We start from the raw sequence: 24,861 nt of genomic DNA, 5'->3' as shown, positions 1-24,861 counted from the left end.
GAGGGCGCTAATTTGGCCGAAAATTTGCATGAGGTGTTCTGCTCTGACTGTGTCGAGAATGGTCAAAATCGTTTCATAACCTCATATACAATAGCTGCCATATAAATCGATCTCAGATCTTGACTTCTTGAGCCTCCAGAGGGCGCAATTTATCTCCGTCTAGGCTGAAATTTTGCATGAGTAGTTATTGTTTTAACTCTCAATAACTGTGCCAAGAATAGTCTAAATCGGTTCATAACCTAATATAGCTGCCTGAAAAACTGATCTCGGATCTTGACTTCTTTAGAGGGCACTTCTTTTGGATTTGGCTTAAATTTTCCACAAGCTTTTTTGTTTGGATATCCAACAACTGTGTGTGGTATGATCTAAATCGCTTAGTATCCTTGATATAGCTGCCATATAAACTGACCTTCCGATGTACTTCTTGAGCCTCTAGAAGGCGTAATTATTATCCAATTTGTCTGAAATTTTGCACGTAAAGATTTTCTATGGGTTCCAACAGCCCCGTCAGGTATAGCTGATCTTATTTTCATGAAATGTTTACAGATGGTAGAGTTTGGCTCCCCAGTAAAAAAAAGGGTACATAATTTTTGTTTTCCGCGAAGAAGGCGGACCCTCCCCCTACCCTAAATTTTCAAAAACGCTTGATTTCGGAAATACAAATACAATTTTCCCATTAACATTCCGTTAAGGAACAGGGCAAGTAAACTTCTCATATATCAATGAATGCTATCGGATTCAAGTTTTAAGCTAGTGAAAAGGGGCTTCCTTTTTAAAGACGAGTCTGAAAGGCGTGTCGCAGTGCCACCCCTATTTAGGAACATTTTTGCATGGCTTCTTCACAAATGTCGCCTGAACTTGGAGGGGATAACCACCGCTGAATATTTTTTTCTATGTTGTTGCCAGGATATGAACCCAGGCTTTCGGCGTCATAGTCCTATGGTGGCCTCCGTAGATGTGTGCCTCGATTTGAGCGAAATTTTGTATTCCCTCTTATGGTAACCCAAAAAACACAAAATTGGTATAAAACTTTGGGTTCAAATAACAGTGGGGGACGCCCTAGCCCAAAAACCCAACCAAACGGGCTTGATTACCGATTGGAACAATATGGGTATCAACCAATACACAGCCGATTACTTTGATAATTATCAGGTATGTATGGGGTGATGGATTTTATGTTGTTGGGCAGTGACAAAGAAATTTATACAGGAGGGTACTCGAAATATTTACATGAGGGGGAGATGGGTCTATACGTTTGTGCAGCTATATCTAAATATAGACCAATCTGAATCATATAAGGCATGGATGTCGAAAATCCTAACATAGCTCACTGTGTCAAATTTCAGTTAAATCGGATAATAAACGTGCCTTCTATGGGCCCAAAATTTCAGGAGATCGGTATATATGACAGCTATTACCGAATATAGACCAATATAAACCATATGGGGCGAATTAATACACAATATCGATGATATAACGGCGCAATAGCAACTCATTGCCCACTCCAGGGAAAATCCAAAATCCTAACTTGCATAACGAAACCTGCCCCAAGGAGTACGGCGATGCTACTGTACCCAAGTGTGCATCACACAGAGCAATCATTGCAATCATTAGCAATGCGCCCGACAAAGGAGAGGTATCGAGACATTAGGAGAGAGTAGAAACGATGGCTTTGATACTGGAACTTCCTCCTCCATATGCAAAATCTGGTAACGGTAACATATAGTATACGTAGAATATGGAAAGAACATTTTTCCTAGTATCCGATAGAAGCGGCCACGAGAATATCACAGCACCCATCCCTAATGATGGTATGGAGTGTATACCGCCTACTCAGAATGACAACAAGTTATAGTCCGATTCTGCTGAACATTGCAGAAGTCATTGTGTAATATTTCAGTTTATTTGGATAAGAATTGCGCCTTGTAGGGGCTCAAGAAGCAAAATCAGGAGATCGGTTTATATGGGAGCTGTATCAAACTATTGATCGATTCAGACCATATTAGACACGTATGTTGAAGGTCATGAGAGAAACCGTTGTACAAAATTTCTGCCAAATCGGATGAGAATTACGCCCTCTAGAGGCTCAAGAAGTCAAAATCCCAGATCGATTTATATGGCAGCTATATCTGGTTATGTACCGATTTGCGTTATACTTAGCACGGTTATTGGATGACATAACAAAACACCTCATGCAAAATTTTAGTCAAATCGGATGAGAATTGCGCGCTCTATTGGCTCAAGAAATCAAGATCCCCGATCGGTTTATATGACAGCTATACCAGATTATGAACCGATTTGAATCATATTTAACACAGTTGTTGGAAGTGATACCAAAATACTACGTGCAAAATTTCATGTTCGGCAAGATGCTGTAAAAAATTCAAATTAACCCCTGAACTTTCCATTCAGGAACAGGGGCAAGCTGCTGCGATCACTAATAATTCGGAGAGTTGCCAAGACCATGGCTTTCAGGGTGTTACCAGTAGACATTGCCAGACCATGCATGTGATGCCAACCGGCTGCATTTGTACATTTTACAGCTCTCATTCGGCAGTTCGAGACATGCCTGCAAACCTCGTACCCCACCTTCGAAGTTTCTTATTTGGCGTTGGAAGTAAAAAAATTCATTTTACAATTTTTTTTCTTTTTGTAATTCAATCCGGCTTTTATCAATCAATTCTCAATCAATTAGCCATAAATTGTGCAATCAAAAAATTTCTCGGGCTATTAAAAAACTTGGTTATTGGTTGATTAGTACATACATTTTCATGGACATCTCTTTTCCGAAATGGTGTTTCATATGTAGCAGAAATAACCCAGAACAAAAATGCTGCTGAAAATTTACATGCTACCATAAAATGTATGATAATTTAAACTCAATTATAGTGGTCCTTTGTGAATGCTTTCTGTCATTTGCTTTCAATATTTCTCTTTTTTTTTAATTAACACTAATGTATGATGCTAGCGGTTTTCTGCTAAATATCACACGCCATTCAGGGAAACAACTTGCATTGGGATACCTTCCTCTTGATTCAGTTTATCAAGGACCAGCACACCCTCCTCTGCACTTGTCCTTGTTACCATCAACGTCGTTGTTGTCCTTGTTGGTTTGTTCGTAGTCACATATGAGATCGCTGCCTCTGGTAGTGATGTTTCATAATTATCCTCCTCCTGCTCATGGAATCAGACACACGTTGTAGTCAAGCGCGTCACCCTGGTCAATTCAATGCTGCCCAGGCGTCTCTTAAAGAACAATGACTTAAATGTGGTCCGGAACTGCTTAGACATTAAGCCGTAGAGCACAAAATCAATGGAGGCATTGATGAGGGCCAATAAATCCATCATTTCACCGAATACCTGATAGCACACATCAAAGAAGCACTTCTCCATGATGCCGGACATTAAGCCCAAAATACCTTGAGGAAATTCGGTAAGCAGAAAGAGAATAAGCACAGCCACCAGCAGCATTGTGGTGCGGTCTGTGCGTCTATCGCATTTGGGAATTCTGAAATGAAATTGGCAACGAGTAAATGTTTAGTAATTAATTTGACTTGGCTTTCACTTTGACTGGCCTAATTTGTGCTCCAATCATCTTAGATTTGTATTTTTTTTTTTGTCTTACGCACCTTGTTGAATGTTTCTGCAACTGTTGCTCCTGTGATGCTTTGTTGGGATTGTTGTAGTCCTTCAGCTTCTGCTTCCTTTTGGAAGCCTCACACAGCACCTTTACCAGCACAAAACTAATAATTGTCAGCACACAGCATGGCAGCAATTTGATTATGACTGAATGAATCCAAAAATTGACTCTGAAAAAAGTGCACAAACAAAATGCTATGGAAATGGAAAGTTCGAAAAAAGTGCTTGTGTTTCTGTGTGAGAGCAATGCTTTTGTGCAGTTTGACTTTTGTAGATGTACATTTAAAAGAAACTCCTACTCCTAAAGGAACTACATTTAAAAGGAAGACTCAGGCGGAAAACGAAACTTCAATGTCGTGAGGCATGTTTTTTTATATAGAAAAAATGTCGTGAGACATGTTTTTCTATATAGAAAAAATGTCGTGAGACATGTTTTTCTATATAGAAAAAATGTCGTGAGACATGTTTTTCTATATAGAAAAAATGTCGTGAGACATGTTTTTCTATATAGAAAAAATGTCGTGAGACATGTTTTTCTATATAGAAAAAATGTCGTGAGACATGTTTTTCTATATAGAAAAAATGTCGTGAGACATGTTTTTCTATATAGAAAAAATGTCGTGAGACATGTTTTTCTATATAGAAAAAATGTCGTGAGACATGTTTTTCTATATAGAAAAAATGTCGTGAGACATGTTTTTCTATATAGAAAAAATGTCGTGAGACATGTTTTTCTATATAGAAAAAATGTCGTGAGACATGTTTTTCTATATAGAAAAAATGTCGTGAGACATGTTTTTCTATATAGAAAAAATGTCGTGAGACATGTTTTTCTATATAGAAAAAATGTCGTAAGACATGTTTTTCTATATAGAAAAAATGTCGTAAGACATGTTTTTCTATATAGAAAAAATGTCGTAAGACATGTTTTTCTATATAGAAAAAATGTCGTAAGACATGTTTTTCTATATAGAAAAAATGTCGTAAGACATGTTTTTCTATATAGAAAAAATGTCGTAAGACATGTTTTTCTATATAGAAAAAATGTCGTAAGACATGTTTTTCTATATAGAAAAAATGTCGTAAGACATGTTTTTCTATATAGAAAAAATGTCGTAAGACATGTTTTTCTATATAGAAAAAATGTCGTAAGACATGTTTTTCTATATAGAAAAAATGTCGTAAGACATGTTTTTCTATATAGAAAAAATGTCGTAAGACATGTTTTTCTATATAGAAAAAATGTCGTAAGACATGTTTTTCTATATAGAAAAAATGTCGTAAGACATGTTTTTCTATATAGAAAAAATGTCGTAAGACATGTTTTTCTATATAGAAAAAATGTCGTAAGACATGTTTTTCTATATAGAAAAAATGTCGTGAGACATGTTTTTCTATATAGAAAAAATGTCGTGAGACATGTTTTTCTATATAGAAAAAATGTCGTGAGACATGTTTTTCTATATAGAAAAAATGTCGTGAGACATGTTTTTTCTATATAGAAAAAATGTCGTGAGACATGTTTTTCTATATAGAAAAAATGTCGTGAGACATGTTTTTCTATATAGAAAAAATGTCGTGAGACATGTTTTTCTATATAGAAAAAATGTCGTGAGACATGTTTTTCTATATAGAAAAAATGTCGTGAGACATGTTTTTCTATATAGAAAAAATGTCGTGAGACATGTTTTTCTATATAGAAAAAATGTCGTGAGACATGTTTTTCTATATAGAAAAAATGTCGTGAGACATGTTTTTCTATATAGAAAAAATGTCGTGAGACATGTTTTTCTATATAGAAAAAATGTCGTGAGACATGTTTTTCTATATAGAAAAAATGTCGTGAGACATGTTTTTCTATATAGAAAAAATGTCGTGAGACATGTTTTTCTATATAGAAAAAATGTCGTGAGACATGTTTTTCTATATAGAAAAAATGTCGTGAGACATGTTTTTCTATATAGAAAAAATGTCGTGAGACATGTTTTTCTATATAGAAAAAATGTCGTGAGACATGTTTTTCTATATAGAAAAAATGTCGTGAGACATGTTTTTCTATATAGAAAAAATGTCGTGAGACATGTTTTTCTATATAGAAAAAATGTCGTGAGACATGTTTTTCTATATAGAAAAAATGTCGTGAGACATGTTTTTCTATATAGAAAAAATGTCGTGAGACATGTTTTTCTATATAGAAAAAATGTCGTGAGACATGTTTTTCTATATAGAAAAAATGTCGTGAGACATGTTTTTCTATATAGAAAAAATGTCGTGAGACATGTTTTTCTATATAGAAAAAATGTCGTGAGACATGTTTTTCTATATAGAAAAAATGTCGTGAGACATGTTTTTCTATATAGAAAAAATGTCGTGAGACATGTTTTTCTATATAGAAAAAATGTCGTGAGACATGTTTTTCTATATAGAAAAAATGTCGTGAGACATGTTTTTCTATATAGAAAAAATGTCGTGAGACATGTTTTTCTATATAGAAAAAATGTCGTGAGACATGTTTTTCTATATAGAAAAAATGTCGTGAGACATGTTTTTCTATATAGAAAAAATGTCGTGAGACATGTTTTTCTATATAGAAAAAATGTCGTGAGACATGTTTTTCTATATAGAAAAAATGTCGTGAGACATGTTTTTCTATATAGAAAAAATGTCGTGAGGCATGTTTTCTATAGAAAAAATGTCTCACGACATTTTTCGGTTCATTTGTTGTCTTGTCCCAAGGTCAGTTTCCTAGCTTTCAACCACATTGTGATCTTCATTTTGAATTTTTTCTTTAATAACAAGCCGGAAAGTTTTATCAACCTACCATTTAAAATCAAAAGTCCTTCATGTGAAGGCAATTATATTTGCTTAAAAAGTTGGAGAATTGATCATCTTAAAATTAAGTTAGCTAATCTTTGGCTCGAATCTCTAAAATAAGGACAAACTTTTTTTCAGTGCAGTTAGGGGAAAACCGCCGCTAAAATTTTTTCTGATCTTCACGTCGCGATTTGAACCCAGGCGTTTGCCGTCAAAGACGGAGATGCTAACCTCGGCGCCACGGTGGCCTCCTATTAGATGAGGTGGGGTAGGGTATTAAACAGTCAGCTATGCCTAATTTTTTTCTGTTCTTATTTGTTTCTAAGAACATCTATTTGTGCCATTTTCAGCACCAAAGCATTGGCTCCTTTCTTTATTAAAATGTAAAAATTCCGTTCGTTTTTTTTTACTAGTTTGTTGCATCGATGGGAATATTTTTAGTTTTCTCAACATACCTGTACAAATTGGAATCCTTATCGGTTTGCACATAATACAATAGCTGGTCGTCCTGCATGCGCTCGCCTACCTTAAACACCAGCAGCGTGGGAAAGCAGACAATGGGCGAAATAACAAAGGAAAATAGAATGCATTCATTGCAGTGGGACAACAGGAAGCTGGCACATGCTCCATGGGGGTGCCTGTAAAAATAGGAAGGTAAAATTTGGAAAAATTTCTGGCTATATACATACGCGGTATGTTCATATAAAGATAGGGGCAAAAGGGGGGAACGATCACAAGGAAAGAGAAAGAGAGAGAGAGAATGGAAAAAGCAAGAGAAAAATACAAACAAAAGTTTTCTGTGATTAAATTATAACAATTTGTTAGCTTTTTTTTTAAGAGCCAATAAAAATGCCGAAATGCCGAAGTTTTTAATTAAATCGAAAAATTTTACAATTTGGAAAATTCGAAATAGAAAACTTTTGATAGTGCTCAATGGGGAACAACAAAGAACAATCATAGCTCACATAACAAAATAAAAATAAGAAGAACAGGAGTGGAAAGTTTACATAGGATTTATACACATAACTTGCAATATTACACAGAATGCCATATCATACAAATAATTTAAGAAGTTTTATGTTTAAGAGTAGTGCTTATTGTAATTTTATTGAATGGGCTCTTATAGGGCTTTAGAATTACAAAATTCAGAAAATGAAATAAAAAAAAAATAAAAAGAAAGTACTTTTACATTTAATTTTCAAAATTGAAAACATCATACAGTAATAAAAATTTTTTTTAAATATGATTCGTTCAAGTCCATAATTCTATGAGTTGCCAGTCAAGATTTAAAAAATGCAAATTTTCCCCATGGGTGTGAAAATATGAAACCAAGATATTGGCCATTTTTGGCAAAATTTGGTCATTTTTTCATATGATGCCCCAGTTTTCGAAATAAATGGCCCACTGTGTCCAACTGGGAAATAGTGGGATGAAACCGTTTACAGAAAATATAATATGGACCATGCTCTTTCCGAATCTATTCCATTTGGAGTCCTTAGTATTAAAGAACCCAAGATATTGGCCATTTTTGGCAAAATTTGGTCATTTTTTCATATGATGCCCCATTTTTCGAAATAAATGGCCCACTGTGGCCAACTGGGAAACCCTTTACAGGAAATATAATATGGACCACACTCTTTCCAAGTCTATTCAATTTGGAGCCCTAAATATTAAAGAAACCAAGATATTGGCCATTTTTGGCAAAATATGGTCATGTTTATATATGATGCCCCATTTTTTAGAGATAATGGCCCACTGTGGCCAACTGGGAAATAGTGGGCTGAAACCGTTTACAGGAAATATAATACGGACCACGCTCTTTCCGTGGTCTTAGAAAAAAAGTGCGCGAAATTTTGTTTACATTTGTTTGTTTGGCGTCAATTTTAATATGGGTACCACATGTATTGAAAGAAATTCATTTAACAAACCGAATCAACGCTTGTGATATGCACCTTAAATGCAATGAATTCGATCCGTTTTTAAAACGAATCATAACTGGAGATGAAAAATGGATTGTTTACAACAACGTTAGTCGAAAACGATCATGGTCCAAGCATGGTGAACCAGCTCAAACCACTTCAAAGGCTGATATCCACCAAAAGAAGGTTATGCTGTGGTATATTTTGAGCTGCTTCCAAGGAACCAAACGATTAATTCGGATGTTTACTGTCAACAATTGGACAAATTGAATACAGCCATCAAGGAGAAGCGACCAGAATTGGTCAATCGTAAAGGTGTCATATTCCACCAGGACAACGCTAGACCGCACACATCTTTGGTCACTCGCCAAAAACTGAGTGAGCTTGGCTGGGAACTTTTGATGCATCCACCATATAGCCCTGACCTTGCACCATCAGACTACCATTTATTTCGATCTTTGCAGAACTCCTTAAATGGTAAAACTTTCGGCAATGATGAGGCTATAAAATCGCACTTGGTTCAGATTTTTGCAGATAAGAGGTTCTATGAGCGTGGAATACTAAATTTGCCAGGAAGATGGCAAAAGGTTATCGAACAAAATGGCAATTATTGGGTTGCCCAAAAAGTAATTGCGGATTTTTCATATAGTCGGCGTTGACAAATTTTTTCACAGCTTGTGACTCTGTAATTGCATTTTTTCGTCTGTCAGTTATCAGCTGTTACTTCTAGCTTGCTTTAGAAAAAATGTGTAAAAAAAGTATATTTGATTAAAGTTCATTCTAAGGTTTATTAAAAATGCATTTACTTTCTTTTAAAAAATCCGCAATTACTTTTTGGGCAACCCAATATATATTTGATTAAAGTTCATTCTAATTTTTATTAAAAATGCATTTACTTTCTTTTAAAAAATCCGCAATTACTTTTTAGGCAACCCAATATATATATCGCTTAATTTACATTTATGAGAAAAAAATGCATAATTTTAGCATTATTTTTGTTTTTTTTTTTGTTTATTCGTCACAAACACAAATGAAATGAAATTGAAAACAACGAAAACATGTCATACATAAAACACATCGAGTTTGCTAAAAGCCAGCATGAAAGTAATATCTCAATTGACATACCTTATTGCCACATAGCGCCACAATGCCAGCGTAACCGTCAAACCAATGGAGATTGTATGCAGTACCTGGGTGAAGTGCATATGGAACAGAATGTAGACAGCCCACGCATATGTGTAGTCCTTTTCGCCTGAAAAACGAAAGAGCGTAAGCAATTTGCAATTCATACACTTGATTGTTTGAGATTTTCAGAAAAGTTTTGAGAATAAAAAGAACAAATTGACAAATAAAAAATGGCAGCTGGCGTACAATACAGCTCGCTGCTTACCCACCATATAATAGACATTTAATTACTTAAAATATTTTTTTTTTTTCAATTATTTTTTTTTATACCCACCTGGCTTCATATAAATGTATTGAGATGTTGCAAATGGTATGTATTCTATCATTATGAACATGTCGGCCACCGCAAGCCATTTGAGAATTTTATTTATAGGCGCTTTTGCCATATCCTTTTTAGTCAGCACCATGATGTTTAAAAGATTGGCTATCGTGCCAAATATGCATATCTGAAAGCAAAGAAGAGGGAGAGATAGAGAGAGTGATGAAAGAAATTTTGAATTGATTGATAGATTGAATGATTTAAAGTAAGGCAGCCATAAATTGATGTTCATAATGTCCTTCAATAGCCAAAAATCTGTATTTATATGGAAGTGGCAGTGGCAGTTCATTATCATCGCTATGCATATGAGCATAAGCACCAAGCCTTATGTTACGTTGGGTTATTTTGTTGCGGTTTTCGCTTCATTTATCCGAAATTCAGGCATAAGCTGCGGAATACAGTTAAGCTTGGTACTATATTCTTGAAACCATCACCTGCATGAAAATGTGAATTGATTTAAGTGAAATTTGATCAAAGATAGTTCATAAATCTTCGATAAAAAAAAAATATTATTTATCATATTGTCATTGACTGCAGAATTGTTGGGAGAAATTAGCAGCAAACGGCAAAAAATTTGAGTATATTTAGGTGTTTAAACTAACAAGTTTATCAATTCAATTCAATTGTTCTTTATTTTCGTGTTACGTTATAAAAGGTAGAGATTTATAAAATTTACAAATGTTATCTTATAAGTAACTAGCTGAACCGGGCCCACTCCGCTGCGCCCTCTTTTACTTTATATGGAGCAAAATTTTCCTTTGAACATTCATTTTCAACAATTAAAGAGCTCTTAGTGAAATACCATGCTACGAAAATAGTATTGGGTTGCCCAAAAAGTAATTGCAGATTTTTCATATAGTCGGCGTTGACAAATTTTTTCACAGCTTGTGACTCTGTAATTGCATTCTTTCTTCTGTCAGTTATCAGCTGTTACTTTTAGCTTGCTTTAGAAAAAAAGTGTAAAAAAAGTATATTTGATTAAAGTTCATTCTAAGTTTTATTAAAAATGCATTTACTTTCTTTTAAAAAATCCGCAATTACTTTTTGGGCACTTATTACTTACTTTATTGATCTACGAATTTAAGTTTGGATCTAAGGTGTACTCCATTCTTAAAATACTTTATTTCAGTCCGATATTGCCATGATGTCTGATTTAGTGGTGTTCTCGGGGGTGAGGTGGTCCCCCCAGACACTTGGCCCTGAAAAATATCAGCATCGTGTTCTTCTCTCAAATGCCATTTATTTGAACCCCTTATTGCTATTCGTCCCCAAACACATGGCCCCAAAATTGATTATCAAATTTGTTTTCTAATCTCGAATAACTTTCATGTGAGCCACATATTGGCATGGTCGAAAAATTTTTACCTTTTGAGGGGTGTTTTGGGGAACGGGTGATGCCCTAAATACATGATCCTACATTTGGATATCTTATTCGTATTCTACTCCCAAATACCTTTATTGAGACCCATATTGCGATGGTCAGTAAAAAATTGCTGTTTGTGGGGTATTTTGGAAAAGGGGTAGACCCCCAGAAAATTGGTCCCGAAAGTGGGTATAAGTTGTTGCTCTACCCCCCAATACCTTTCATTTAAGCTTCACATTGACATGGTCGGTAAATATGCCCGATTTAGGGGTGTTTTGGGGATTGGGGTGATCCCCCAAACGCTAAGCCCTGAAAATATATCAGCAACGTGCTCTATTCTCATATACCTATATATCATTTATTTGAACTCTATATTGCCATTTGACTTCAAATTAGTTTTCTAATCTCAAATGCCATTCATTTAAATCCCTAGTTGCAAAAGCCGGCAAATATGTCCGGTTTGGGGTATGGACCCTAAAAACAATGAATATCAAGCTCCACTGTCTTGAAGACCCAAATTTTCTTGGTGAGCAAATACGTCCTATTTGGGGATTGTTATGATGGTCCCCTAGACAGTTGGTCCCTAATGTTGATAGCAGATTCATGGTCTACTCTCAAGTACTTTTCATTTGAGCCCCATTTTTCCATAGTCGGCAAACATGACCGGTTTGGGGGATGTTTTGGGGGATGGAGCGGCCACTCAGCGACTTGGCTTTGAAAATATATATCAGATTCGTGTTCTACTCTAAAATACCTCTTATTTGAGCCTTATATTGCAATGGGCAGCAAATACTTCCTATATGGGTGGTGTTATGGGGATGAACACTTCTCCCAAATATTGATATCAGATTTGTGCTTTACTTCCAAAGACCTTTCATTTGAGCCCCATTTGCTATGGTCGTATATTTGTGCTCTTTGGGGGATGTTCTCGGAGATGGGCGGCCTCCAAACACTTGGCCCCACTATTGGATATTATTCTTCTTATTCTTATTCTACACTCAAATACCTTTTATTTAAGCCCCATATTGCCAAAGTCAGTAAATAAGTCCTGTTTGGTGGGTGTTTTGGGGAAGGGGTGGACCCCCAGAAACTTGGTCCCACATTGGGATATCAGATTCGTATTTTATTCGCAAATACCTTCCATTTGAGTCTCGTATTGCCGTGGTCGGTAAATATGTCCGATTTAGAGGTGTTTTGGGGGTTGGGGTTATTGGTTATTGGTAATTTGAAGGCACCAAGTACTCGCCTTGTAACCATAGGCACTTAGTATTTAAATAAGAGTCAGTGCCACCTGACCCAGCCCTCACCGAGATTCCTTTCTAAATTTCTGACTGCCCGAGGCCGCATTTGCAGCTAGTTCGCATAAATACGAAGGTAGCTTTCAGCTAAGCTTCCAGTGATAACAATGAACACCACACAAGTTGGAGCTTTTCCGTGTAGGCTGGGTCATAAATAGATATAGCTCAATACAAACCAAACCGGCGATTTCACCCCTTGAGTCCATAGAGGTTGCAAGCCTTTCCATTTCCCACATTTCTCCCTTCTTTACTTTTCTCCCAAAAATTTTCGGCATGTCATTATAACACTTCTGGTCGTACCAAGGGTGTCAAATAGTCAAGTTGAGATTTTATAAACCTCTACTACACGCAAAAAAATCAAACGTTAGCCATAACTGAACGTTACTAACTTTGTTTATTGTAAACCCTAAAGCAGCTTCGCCTACGATAAAAAGACCTCTCTTTTGTTGTAAACCCAAAAACTGTTTAATCGCAAAAGTGTTTCGATAGCCGCAAACGATTATTCGTTTACCGGACCATTAAATATTCTCTTGTATTTCTCCTACTTGAGAGAATGGGTGATTATATGAGCGTATCGACCAATGATGGGCAAAAAAACTCACACTATTGCACATAACTGTGTACGCACACAAGATATTATATACACATACTCACACACAAAATTTTTCATTTTTTTTTGACTGTTCAAAGAGCTTTCAGTATGTTGAGCAGCTTGGTCGAGTCCGGGTGGTTAACTAGGAAAGAGACAATTTTTGTTTCGGCAAAGGAACAAAAATTCATTAGAGCAATGGACAAATGACTGCCAGGTATAAGAAAACACAACAAGATTTTCGAAAGGCATATACATTGTTTGGTAATATTTACGCGATTAAAAAATATCCATTCCAAAGTAGATATTTAAATGTGCGAAAACAACAAATCCCATAAGTAATTTTTTTGTTTTATCTATAGCATAACGAATACCGCAGATCATAATACAAAACCCTAAAAGAGTTGTGCGAAAATGGAAGACTTTTAATGTAATTTATGAGAGCTGTATCAGGCTATAGACCGATTCAGACCATATTTGACACGTTATTGAAGGTCATGGGAACCTTCAATATAATGAAAAAAATTTCAGCCAAATCGGATATCAATTGCGCCCTCTAGAGGCTCAAGAAGTCAGGATAATAGATTGGTTTATATGACAGTTATATCAGGTTATGGACCGATTTAAACCGTATTTAGCACAGTAGTTGGAAGTCATAATGAAACACGTCATGCAAAATTTCAGCCACATTGGGTAAGAATTGCGTCCTCTAGAGACTCAAGAAGTCAAGACCTCAGATGGGTTTATATGACCGCTATATCAGATCATGGAACCATACTTAACATAATTATTGAAAATCATAACAAAACACCTCATGCGAAATTTCAGCCTAATCGGGTAATAATTGCACCCTCTAGAGGATCAAGAAGTCAAGATCTAAGATCAGTTTATATGGCAGCTATATCAGGTTATGGACCGATTTAAACCGTATTTAGCACAGTAGTTGGAAGTCATAATGAAATACGTCATGCAAAACTTCAGCCACATCGATAAAAATTGCGTCCTCTAGAGACTCAAGAAGTCAAGACCTCAGATGGGTTTATATGACCGCTATATCAGATCATGGAACGATTTCAACCATACTTAACACAATTGTTGAAAATCATAACAAAACACCTCATGCGAAATTTCAGCCTAATCGGGTAATAATTGCACCCTCTAGAGGATCAAGAAGTCAAGATCTAAGATCAGTTTATATGGCAGCTATATCAGGTTATGGGCTGATTTGAACCATACTTAGCACAGTTGTTGGAAGTCATAACGAAATACGTCAAGAACAATTTCAGCCAAATTGGATAACAATTGCGGCCTCTAGAGGCTCAAGGAGTCAAGACCCCAGATCAGTTTATATGACAGCTATTACAGGTTATGGACCGATTTCAACCATACTTAGCACATTTATTGGAAATCATAATAAAACACCTCATGCAAAATTTCAGCTAAATCGATTAGGAATTGCGCCCTCTAGTGGATCAAGAAATCAAGATACAAGATCGGTTTATATGGCAGCTATATCAAAACATGGACCGATAAGGCTTATTTACAACACCAATCGACCTACACTAATAAGAAGTATTTGTGCAAAATTTCAAGCATCTAGCCTTACTCCTTCGAAAGTTAGCGTGCTTTCAACAGACAGACGAACTGACGGACAGACGGAGGGACATAACTATTGTAGATCGACTTTCGAGGAGTTACAAACGGAATGACGAAATTAGTATACCCTCATCTTATAGTGGAGGGTATAAAAACTAGTTGAATGAATGGTATCGACAGTGTAGAACAACTTTTCCAACCGACACGTGATAACTGTGAGCACCACACGGGCTAGAACTTTGAGCTCCGACTTGTGTGGTGTTGATCGTTATCACGGAAGCTTAGCTAAAAAAGATTCAGAGGTTGCGGATAGTGAAAAGCTTCGTATTTATGTGGCGGGCAGTCAGAAATTTCGAGAGGAGAGTCTTAGTGAGGGGTCACATGGCACGGACTCTTATTTAAATCCTGAGGCAATGATACTCGAATTGACAAGGTGAGTTATTAGCGCCTTCAAATTTCCAATGGCCAACAGCAGCGTCTGTTAGGGCTAGCCGCCCCTAACATACGATGGCGAGCTTCGGATCTTGGAGTAAGCGGCTTGCGACATCGAGTGATACATGTGAGATCTCACATATCCTATGCGGTTGGGGCGCTGGGCCAGTAACCCGCCCCCGAAAAACTATAAGAATCACTATGAGAAACAAAGGAATATTAAAAACCCTCCTAATCTTGACGACCCACACAAACGGAAAAAGGACTTGCGGATCTGCACCTGGAATGTCCGCGCTCTCTATAGAGAAGGTTCAGTAAATACGCTGGACGATGTATCAGAGAAGTACAAGGCAGATATTACCGCCTTACAGGAAGTTCGATGGACCGGGAATGGTGTCACCATTACACGAGGCCCGAATTTGGCTGTGGATTTGTGGTCGGAGACTGAAACACTTTGTCTCAAGCTTTACTCCGGTGGATGAGAGGCTAGTTACACTCCGCATAAAAGCAAAATTCTTCAACACCGCATAAAAGTCAAATTCTTCAATAGTTTAGCCTCCACGAGATGACGTCCGGTAATGGATTGAGGCTGATAGATTTCGCTGCGGCAAAAAATATGGTAGTTAGTAGCAACAGATTTCAATATAAAACCAATAAGGAAGGGTAAAGGTCGGGCGGTGCCTACTATATAATACCCTACACCTATTCTATAAGTACAATGTGGGAGCTATATCCAATTCTGAACCAATTTTGATGGACCTCGGCGGATGTTTTCAGATGGGTTATTAAACAATTCGTATCAAATTTCGAGCAAATATGTTTAAACTTTAATAACTACGGTCACAAATGACATTATTGCCGATTTCCATGAAATTCGCCAGTAAAGTTGAGAGTCAAGAGAAAATCCTTCGTACCAAATTTCGGTTAACAAATGACCATTTTATTGCAATATTACTGCAAATCGGACGAACGAATATATGGAAGCTATATCTACATCTGAACCGATTTCCATGAAATTCGCCAGTAATGTTGAGAGTCAAGAGAAAATCCTTTGTGCCACATTTCGAAAGAATCGGTTAACAACTATTTTATTGCATTATTACTGCAAATCGGACGAACATATATATGGGAGCTAAATCCAAATCTGAATCGATTTCTATGAATTTCACCTGCAATGTCGAGAGTCATAAGAAAATCCTTCCTGCCAAGTCTCGAGAGAATCGGTTAACAAATGACCATTTAATTGCAGTATTTCTGCAAATCGGACGAACATATATATGAGAGCTATATCCAAATCTGAACCGATTACCATGAAATTCGTGAGTAATGTCGGGAGTCATAAGAAAATCCTTTCTCCCAAATTTCGAGAGAATCGGTTAACAATTGATCATTTTATTGCAGTATTACTGCAAATCGTACAAACATATATATGGGAGCTATATCCAAATCTGAACCGATTTTTTCCATTTTCAATAGGCTTCGTCTCTAGGCCGAAAAACATGCTCATACCAAAACTGAGGACGATCGAATGAAAATTGCGACCTGTAGTTTGTACAAAAATTAATATGGACAGACGGACAGACAGACAGACGGACATATCTAAATCAAATCAGAAAGTGATTCTGAGCCGATCAGTATACTTATCAATGGGTCTACCTCTCTTCCTTTTGGTTATTGCAAACAAATTCACAAAGTTATAATACCCTGTACCACAGTAGTGGTGTAGGGCATAACAACAAGTACTTTCGTTGTAAGCAAATGCCAACGTTTGTCACAAAAGAAGTTTGCTTCTCCAACATTTCCTTTATACGAAACGAAGTATTTTTTTTTTTTTGAGTGTACAAATATAGATTTGTGCAATAAATTTCCTAGCATGTTTACACTAGACAAAATGCCCTTTGGGTTTGATTTGTTTGCTCTTAATTTGGTTGTCAATTATTTTGTTGCTCAAACACATACAGCAGCAGATTTCATAGAACTTCTTTCGAACTCTAGTGTAGTCGTTACAAATTGTAAATGTTTGCTTGTTTTTGGGTTATGCGAGTGTGTTGGTAGCCTTGTGTTTATCGAATGCATGATTAATGTTTGTGCAGGAAATGTACTTTGACACTAGCCGGATATACAACCATTTTACGCCTGGCACATGTGTTTTATGATATTTTCCATTTATCTCGTACATAAATCAACTTTGTAATCAAAATGCCAAAGTTCTGACTGCCCTTTTACATTGGGGCAAATCTCATACACGTATATAAATGTTGGCATAAGGTTAAAGTTGGCCAACACTATATAAAGGTCATGCTGACTGTTACATTTTCTTGCAAATAGTTTTTGGAAACTTTGGTCCCCAATATATTAAGACATAATGTGGTTATTTGGTTATTGGGACAGTTGGCTATGCGATAAGAGAATAATGTGTGCCTCAACCAGACAAAAACTCCCCCATTAACAAATTTAGGGGGACTCCTAAGTAGTGTCCAAAAGCAATTTACTACTTTGTTTTGTCAACATGATGGTAGACTAACCATAACAAGTAAATACGGGCTAAGTTTGGCCGAGCGGATTCTTGGGTACCCAAATCAATGGTTTTTTGCTAAAAAGTTACTCAAATTAACTCTGTATTTTTATTATTTTATAGAAATTAAATCGTAGAGTGTTTGGGGCTCTCAGGTATATTGAAAGGCTTAGAGCAAAGGATTCTAAAACTCTCACTGCTTAGGAGAGAGGTTCTCTAAATTGGACTCAGAGATTTGTTGCACGGGCTAACCCAAATTTTGGATTCTTGTTTGAACCTTGAGTGGAGCGGACGTTTTGTTTTTGTCGCCCGCAAGAATTTCGCTGTAACTCGTAAACGGTCATTATTTTTGGAAGAAAAATTTTAAGTCACTCAAGGATAGCTACGATCCATCAGGCGGTTGATGATCTGTCTCTGTTTCCAGTGGACCGGCAGATCTAGAGCCCGGGAGTAGGCTTAGAATGGACTCCAATGACCCAACATCAACGGTGGTGGTATCAGGCCGTAGCATGTTGTGTGGTATTTGACCCTCGACTGGTGGAGCGACTGCTCCAGGCTTCACTAGCCGCCAGACGACTGGTCAGCAGGGCCTTTTGACGAAGACAACTGGTTCAAGGTGTCAAGGCCAAACCGATTCTTTCTTCGCATGCCTATATTTTGCCTAGGACATCGGCTTTCCCCGGCAAACCAACACGCTATTTAAGATATTGGAGTAATAGAAGACGCATCACTCTCAGGTTTATTGAGAGGCTTGGTGCAAATGAACCTAAGACTCTCACTTATAGGGAGGGAGACTCCCTAGATTAGGGTCGGGGATTGGCTGCACAGGCTATCCCAAAGGCTACACGTTTAGATTCGGAAACTGCACCACAGTCAGCCAAAAGGCTGCGGTCACCTGGAGGGCATCCCATGCCTCTAAGAACTAGGGCGAATAATAGTAAGATGGGTCCAAGAACCTTTGTTAATGTCGCTTGGGACAGTTTGGTGATGTCAGTTGTCGACAAGGGAGTGGGATAGTCAATGGACTGTCATCGGTGTACTTCGATGTCCTTGCGGAATTTCCTGGGTCTCCTCCAGTTTGTGAGAATGCAGGCTGGTATCGGGGCCGATACAGAGTAATTGCCTTCGGGGATCAACGCTCAATTGAAATGTATCGTTGTGCGCTAAAAAAGATTGTTGAGATCTGGCCAGGTGCAGCACTAGATTTAGTCAAGAAGGAAGATATTCCTTCTCGATCAATGGCGCATGCTTGTATGCCGAGGATTCCCTCAGATCATGAAGCGATACTTGGAAGACTAAGGCAGTGTAATCCCAATCTTTCAACCACTGACTGGAAGATTGGTATATTCGATAAGGATGATAAAGACTGGAGATATGCAGTATTCGTACTAAACTCCGGCTGTATCGGAGACCTCAGCAAGTCTGAAGGGGTTGAATCCTACGGATTAAAGAAGTAAGGATTGATGTGTATAGAAAAGGTGTGGTTGATGAATCAGGAGATGACTCAGCAGTTGTTGCAGAACACTTGCCTGAGCAATTATCGACCACATCTCTAAAATCGGGTGGATTGCAGAAGACTGCTAATCCCGCTGCCACGATCAAAACAAGAGGGGATGGCGCCGAAACGGGACCTGACAAGCCCTGTGTGGGTGGGTCATCCGTTTGGATTGGGCTCAAGATGTACGCCAACGGGGAAGGACGGAACTCAAAAGGTACGTCGAAAGCAGCAGCTAACGAAACGTCAAAGGAGGACTCGTCTACACCGCAAGTATCCAGTGTCTTGAGCAAGGCTGCAGAGTCGGAATCGAGAAAATTATCTCGACTACGACTCCGGACAAAGTAGTAAAAAATTTTTTAATATATTTAAAACAAGTTTTAATCCGATTCGTACCGTAAATGAATTGAATGCTGAACATTGTAGAAGTCATTGTGTAATATTTCAGTCCATTCGGATAAGAATTGCGCCTTGTAGGGCTCGAGAAGCAAAATCGGGAGATCGATTTGCGCCATACTAAGCACAGTTGTTGGAAGACATAACAAAACACCACAATCAAAATTTCCGTCAAACTGGATGTGAATTGCGCCCTCTAGCTGCTCAAAAAGTCTAGATCCAATATCGGTTTATACGGCAGCTATACCAGGTTATGAACCGATTTGAACCATACTTAGCACAGTTGTTGGAAGTAATACCAAAACACCATGGGCAAAATTACAGCCAAATCGGATAAGAATTGCGCCCCCTAAAAGCTGAGGATGTTTGTCAGAAATACGAAATTCTAGAAAGTTTCGTATTTGTAATCGATAATCGATTTGTAATCGATTGGCCAGAACTACCGAGAAAATTATTTTTTCGCTCGAACGTCTCGAATGTGGAATCGACTTCGTCAGATGCCTTTCTCACTATCTATGATATTCCGAAATATAGCATGAATTTACTTTCCACATTCAGAGCCAAAAATCTAAGGAGCCATACCACACCTAACACACCCCCAAAGAGGACTTATTAACCGACCATGGCAATAAAGAACTCAAGTAAAGGGTATTAGAGAGTGAAAGAAAACGCAACGGATAAAATTTCTATGAATTTTCTCCACAGAAAAAATGTCTATGAATTTTCTCCACAGAAAAAATTTCTATGAATTTCCTCTTAAAAATAAAATGTCAATGAAATTTTCCCTAAAGACAAAAAAATTTCAAAATTGTTTTAAGTGTAGGGTCTATTTAACTTTTGAATGGCAAAGGTTTGACTCAACCATACCTTATGCATTGTTTGATTACAACATCGTAAATTTTCCATTGCAATATCCGTTTTCAGAAAGGAACAACACAAAAGGACGAAGTGAGTTTATTTTTTTTCAACCATCATTATGTGGGCGCTGGAGAAAATAGTAAAAGCGCGCTAAGTTCGGCCGTGCCGAATATTGGATACCCACCACCTTGGTTAAATTGACCATACTGTTTAATAACAACTTCAACAACATATCCATAGTAATATGCAATTGGGGGCTGGTCTGGATCATATTTCATTCAGGTCCCGAGAACTCTTACAAGTCACAGTTTCAACGAAATCTGGCAACAAATCCGCTTTTTATGGGATTAAGACCCTAAATAGGAAGATTTCATCACCGATTACCGCGATTCGTTCCCATCCTTACTGACGGATCTGTTGGTCCCGTAAATAACGCGACTAGGCAAATAGTTCGCATTCGAACGCGTCTGAGATACTGGTTCGCATCCTAACGCGACTGGGCAACTAGTTCGCAGGGCAACTGGTTCGCATCCTAACGCTGACTCGTTGGCATCCTAACGTAACAAGGCAATTCGTTCGCATTCTAACGCGACTGGGCAACTGATTCGCATCCTAACGCGACTAGGCCACTAGCTCGCATCCTAACGCGACTATGCCACTAGTTCGCATCCTAACGCGACAGGGCAACTAGTCCCCATCCTAACGCTGATTCGTTGGCATCCTAACGTGACTAGTCAATTCGTTCGTATCCTACCACGACTGGGCAACTGATTCGCATCCTAACGCGACTGGACAACTAGTTCGCAGGGCAACTGGTTCGCATCCTAACGCTGACTCGTTGGCATCCTAACGTAACAAGGCAATTCGTTCGCATTCTAATGCAACTGGGCAACTTGTTCGCATACTAACGCGACTAGGCAACTTGTTCGCATCCTAACGCGACTGGGCAACTGATTCGCATCCTAACGCGACTAGGCCACTAGCTCGCATCCTAACGCGACTGGGCAACTAGTTCGCATTCTAACGCTGATTCGTTCGCATCCAAACGCGACTAGGCAACTAGTTCTCATCGTAGCGCGACTGGGCAACTAGTTCGCATCCTATCGTGACTTGGAAACTAGTTTGCATCGTAACGCGACCCATTCGCATCCGTAAAGCGCCTCACTGACCGGCCCCAACAAATACCCTGCACCGAAGAATTTAGAACATCATTTTGAATTGGACTAACTGAAGTATATTATCAATAAAACCAATACTGCGTAACGAGAAAGTGATTTATAAGTATGTTGTTGTTGTTGTAGCAATGTCTTATACACTGAGGTGGCAGCCCTTGCCGATGAAGAACTCCATCCGGTAAATCCGGTACGTACAACCGGCTGCCTTGGGATTGTGTGTGTTATTATTAAAGGTTTGTGGGTCCTTAAAAGTAAACCCCAGACGATTGCTGGTCTACCTCAGCCGTAGATAAAACCACGTTACACGGTCTATGTCTCAGCTATATATAAATATAGTCTGATCTGGACCATATGCTGGTCGCATGACTGGAGGCTTAATACAAGTCACTGTGTCAAGTTTCAACGAAATCGGATAATAAATGCGGTTTTTATGGGTGTAAGACCCTTTATCGGCAAATAGGTCTATATGGCAGCTATATCTGAATAAAGAACGATCTGAACCATATTTGAGTCGGATATCGGGAGGCTTTAATCAACTCACTATTTCAGATTTCAGCGAAATTGAATAATAATAGTGGCTTTTAAAGGCTTAAGACCTTAAATGAGAAGATCGGTCTATGTGGCAGCTATATCTAAATATAGTCCCATCTGAACCATATTTAGGTGTGATGAAGGAAGGCTTAAATTAACTCAATGTTTCAAGTTTCAGCGAAATTTGGTTATAAATGCAAAGACCCTTAATCGGCAGATCGTTCTATATGCCGGCTATGTCTGAATAAAGACCGATCTGAACTATATTTGAGTTGGCTATCGGGAGGCTTTAATCAACTCACTATTTCCAATTTCAGCGAAATCGGATAATAATTGCGGCTTTTATGGGCTTAAGACCCTAAATCGTCAAAACGATCTGTATGGCAGCTATACCTAAATATAGTCCGATCTAAACCATATTTGAGTCGGATGTCGGGGGACTTAAAACAACTCACTGTTCCAAATTTCAGTGAAATGGGATAGTAAATGCAGCTATTATGGGCTTAAGACCCTTAGTAGAGAGATCGGTCTATATGGCAGCTATATCTAAATACAGTCCGATCTGAACCATATTTAGGTTTTATGGCGGAAGACTCACTGTTTCAAGTTTCAGCGAAATTGGGTTATAAATGCAAATTTTATGGGCTTCAGACCCTTAATCGGCAGATCGGTCTATATGGCAGCTACATCTAAATATAGTCCGATCTAAACCATATTTGTGTCCGATGTCGGGAGGCTTAAAATAACTCACTGTTACTAATTTCAGCGAAACCGGTTAATAAATGCAACATTTCAGACCTTTTATCGGCAGATGGGTCTATATGGCAACTATATCTAAATACAGTCCGATCTGAATCATATTTCGATCGGATGTCGGCAGATCGGTCAGTACGGCAACTATATCTAAATACAGTCCGATACGAACCATATTTGGATCGGATGTCGGGGGACTTGAAACAACTCACTGTTCCAAATTTCAGTGAAATCGGTAAATAAATGCAGCTTTTATGGGTTTCAGACCCTTTATTATCAGATCGGTTTATTCGTCAGCTATATCTAAATATAGTCCGATCTGAACCATATTTGGATGTGATGTCGGGGGTGTAAAACAACTCCATGATTCAAATTTCAAATAAATGCAGCTTTTATGGGTTTCAGTCCCTTAATCGACAGATCGGTCTATATGGTCCAATCTGAACCATATTTGACAATATGTTCAAATATAGTCCAATATGAACCATATTTGACAATATGGTCAAATATAGTCCAATCTGAACCATATTTGATTCGGATGTTAGGAGGCTTAAAAAATTCACTGTTGCTAATTTCAGCGAAATCGGCTAATAAATGCAGCATTTATGGGCTTCAGACCTTTTATCGGCAGATCGGTCTATATATTAATACAGTCCGATCTGAACCATATTTGGATCGGATGTCGGCAGATCGGTCAATATGGCAACTATATCTAAATACAGTCCGATTTTAACCATATTTGGATCGAATGTCGGGAAACTTAAAATAACTCAGTGTTCCCAATTTCTGCGAAATCGGTAAATATATGCAGCTTTTACGGGTTTCAGACCCTTTATCAGCAGATCGGTTTATACGTCAGCTATATCTTAATATAGTCCGACCTGAACCATATTTGGATGGCATGTCGGGGGTGTAAAACAACTCCATGATTTAAATTTCAAATAAATGCGGCTTTTATGGATTTCAGTCCCTTAATCGGCAGATCGGTCTATATAGCTGCTATATCCAAATATGGTCCGATTTGGTCCGTTCAAGAACTTAACCAGCGTGCAGCAAAAAACACGTATCTCTGCCAAATTTCTGCTCTATATCTCAATTTTTGAAGGCTATAAACTGATTACAACAGACGGACGGACAGACACACGGACATGGTTAAATCGCCTTAGAATTTTACGACAATCCGAAATTTATATACTTTGTAGGGTCGGAAATGGATATTTGGATGTGTTGCAAACGGAATGACTAATTGAATATACTCCCTAGCCTATGGTGGTTGGTATAAAAACTCGTTGCCATACTTTATGAATGAGTTATTTTAAACCCACATTTATTCGAGGGTTTACAATGCAGTGTACACATGTTACGAGGGTTCCAAATAAATCATCCACATCATCAGCGCTTAGCCCTCCCACGCTCCTTTTGGCACAAAGATTGAGCAGATTTTTGTTGGCTATTCAAAGGAAATTCTTTATTAAATGAAACTATGTAAATCCAACATTTATCTACTTTGCTCCTTCTGGGAAACGAGGGACTTATTTTCTCGATTATTGTTTAACAAACATTTGTGGGTAGATTTAACGAAGGAATATGTAAATGTTCCACATGCCACCACACACACACACACACACACTCGCACACACATATGTATGGGTGTGCGGATGTTAAAACCATTTTGCTTATGTGTACAATGTTTGGCACGGTTTTCCTTGTCATTGCCTTGGTATTGGCCATAATATGCCATAGCTTATGGCCATTTGTTGTATTTGCCTCGACTGTTGTTGCCTTTCCATTCTCGGCAGATAAAATTCCAACTTCCCGTTAATGCGTTAATAACATTTTGTAATAACAATAAACAGAAGGCATAACTGCCGACCAGGATAACCGGAATCAAGTCAGTCGGCTAGTCTTTACATTGGTAACGTCGAACATGGAGTAAGAACTTTTGCGCTAATGAGGACATTTAATCTCTGCCTTGTATTACCCA

The 24,861-nt window shown here is 37.9% G+C and overlaps 1 protein-coding gene across 2 annotated transcripts in view; it reads right to left on the bottom strand.

Moving 5' to 3' along the window:
* Window positions 1–2,768: 2,768 nt before the first annotated feature.
* Window positions 2,769–24,861, bottom strand: part of LOC106080963 (G-protein coupled receptor dmsr-1) — a 269,442-nt gene continuing 247,349 nt past the window's right edge. For both annotated transcript variants that reach the window (XM_059369113.1, XM_013242600.2), the window contains 5 exons: window positions 9,832–10,003; window positions 9,498–9,624; window positions 6,909–7,091; window positions 3,630–3,809; window positions 2,769–3,508 (listed from right to left, as the gene is read on the bottom strand). In XM_059369113.1, the coding sequence (XP_059225096.1) occupies window positions 3,187–3,508; window positions 3,630–3,809; window positions 6,909–7,091; window positions 9,498–9,624; window positions 9,832–10,003 (984 nt within the window). In that variant the 3' untranslated portion in view covers window positions 2,769–3,186. The remainder of the gene's footprint in view (window positions 3,509–3,629; window positions 3,810–6,908; window positions 7,092–9,497; window positions 9,625–9,831; window positions 10,004–24,861) is intronic.

The sequence above is a fragment of the Stomoxys calcitrans genome, chromosome 5 (genome assembly GCF_963082655.1).
Source record: "Stomoxys calcitrans chromosome 5, idStoCalc2.1, whole genome shotgun sequence".
In the NCBI taxonomy this organism is placed as follows: domain Eukaryota; kingdom Metazoa; phylum Arthropoda; class Insecta; order Diptera; family Muscidae; genus Stomoxys; species Stomoxys calcitrans.
Note: the sequence above shows the minus strand (reverse complement) of the source record. Positions and strands in the feature narration are given on the sequence as shown.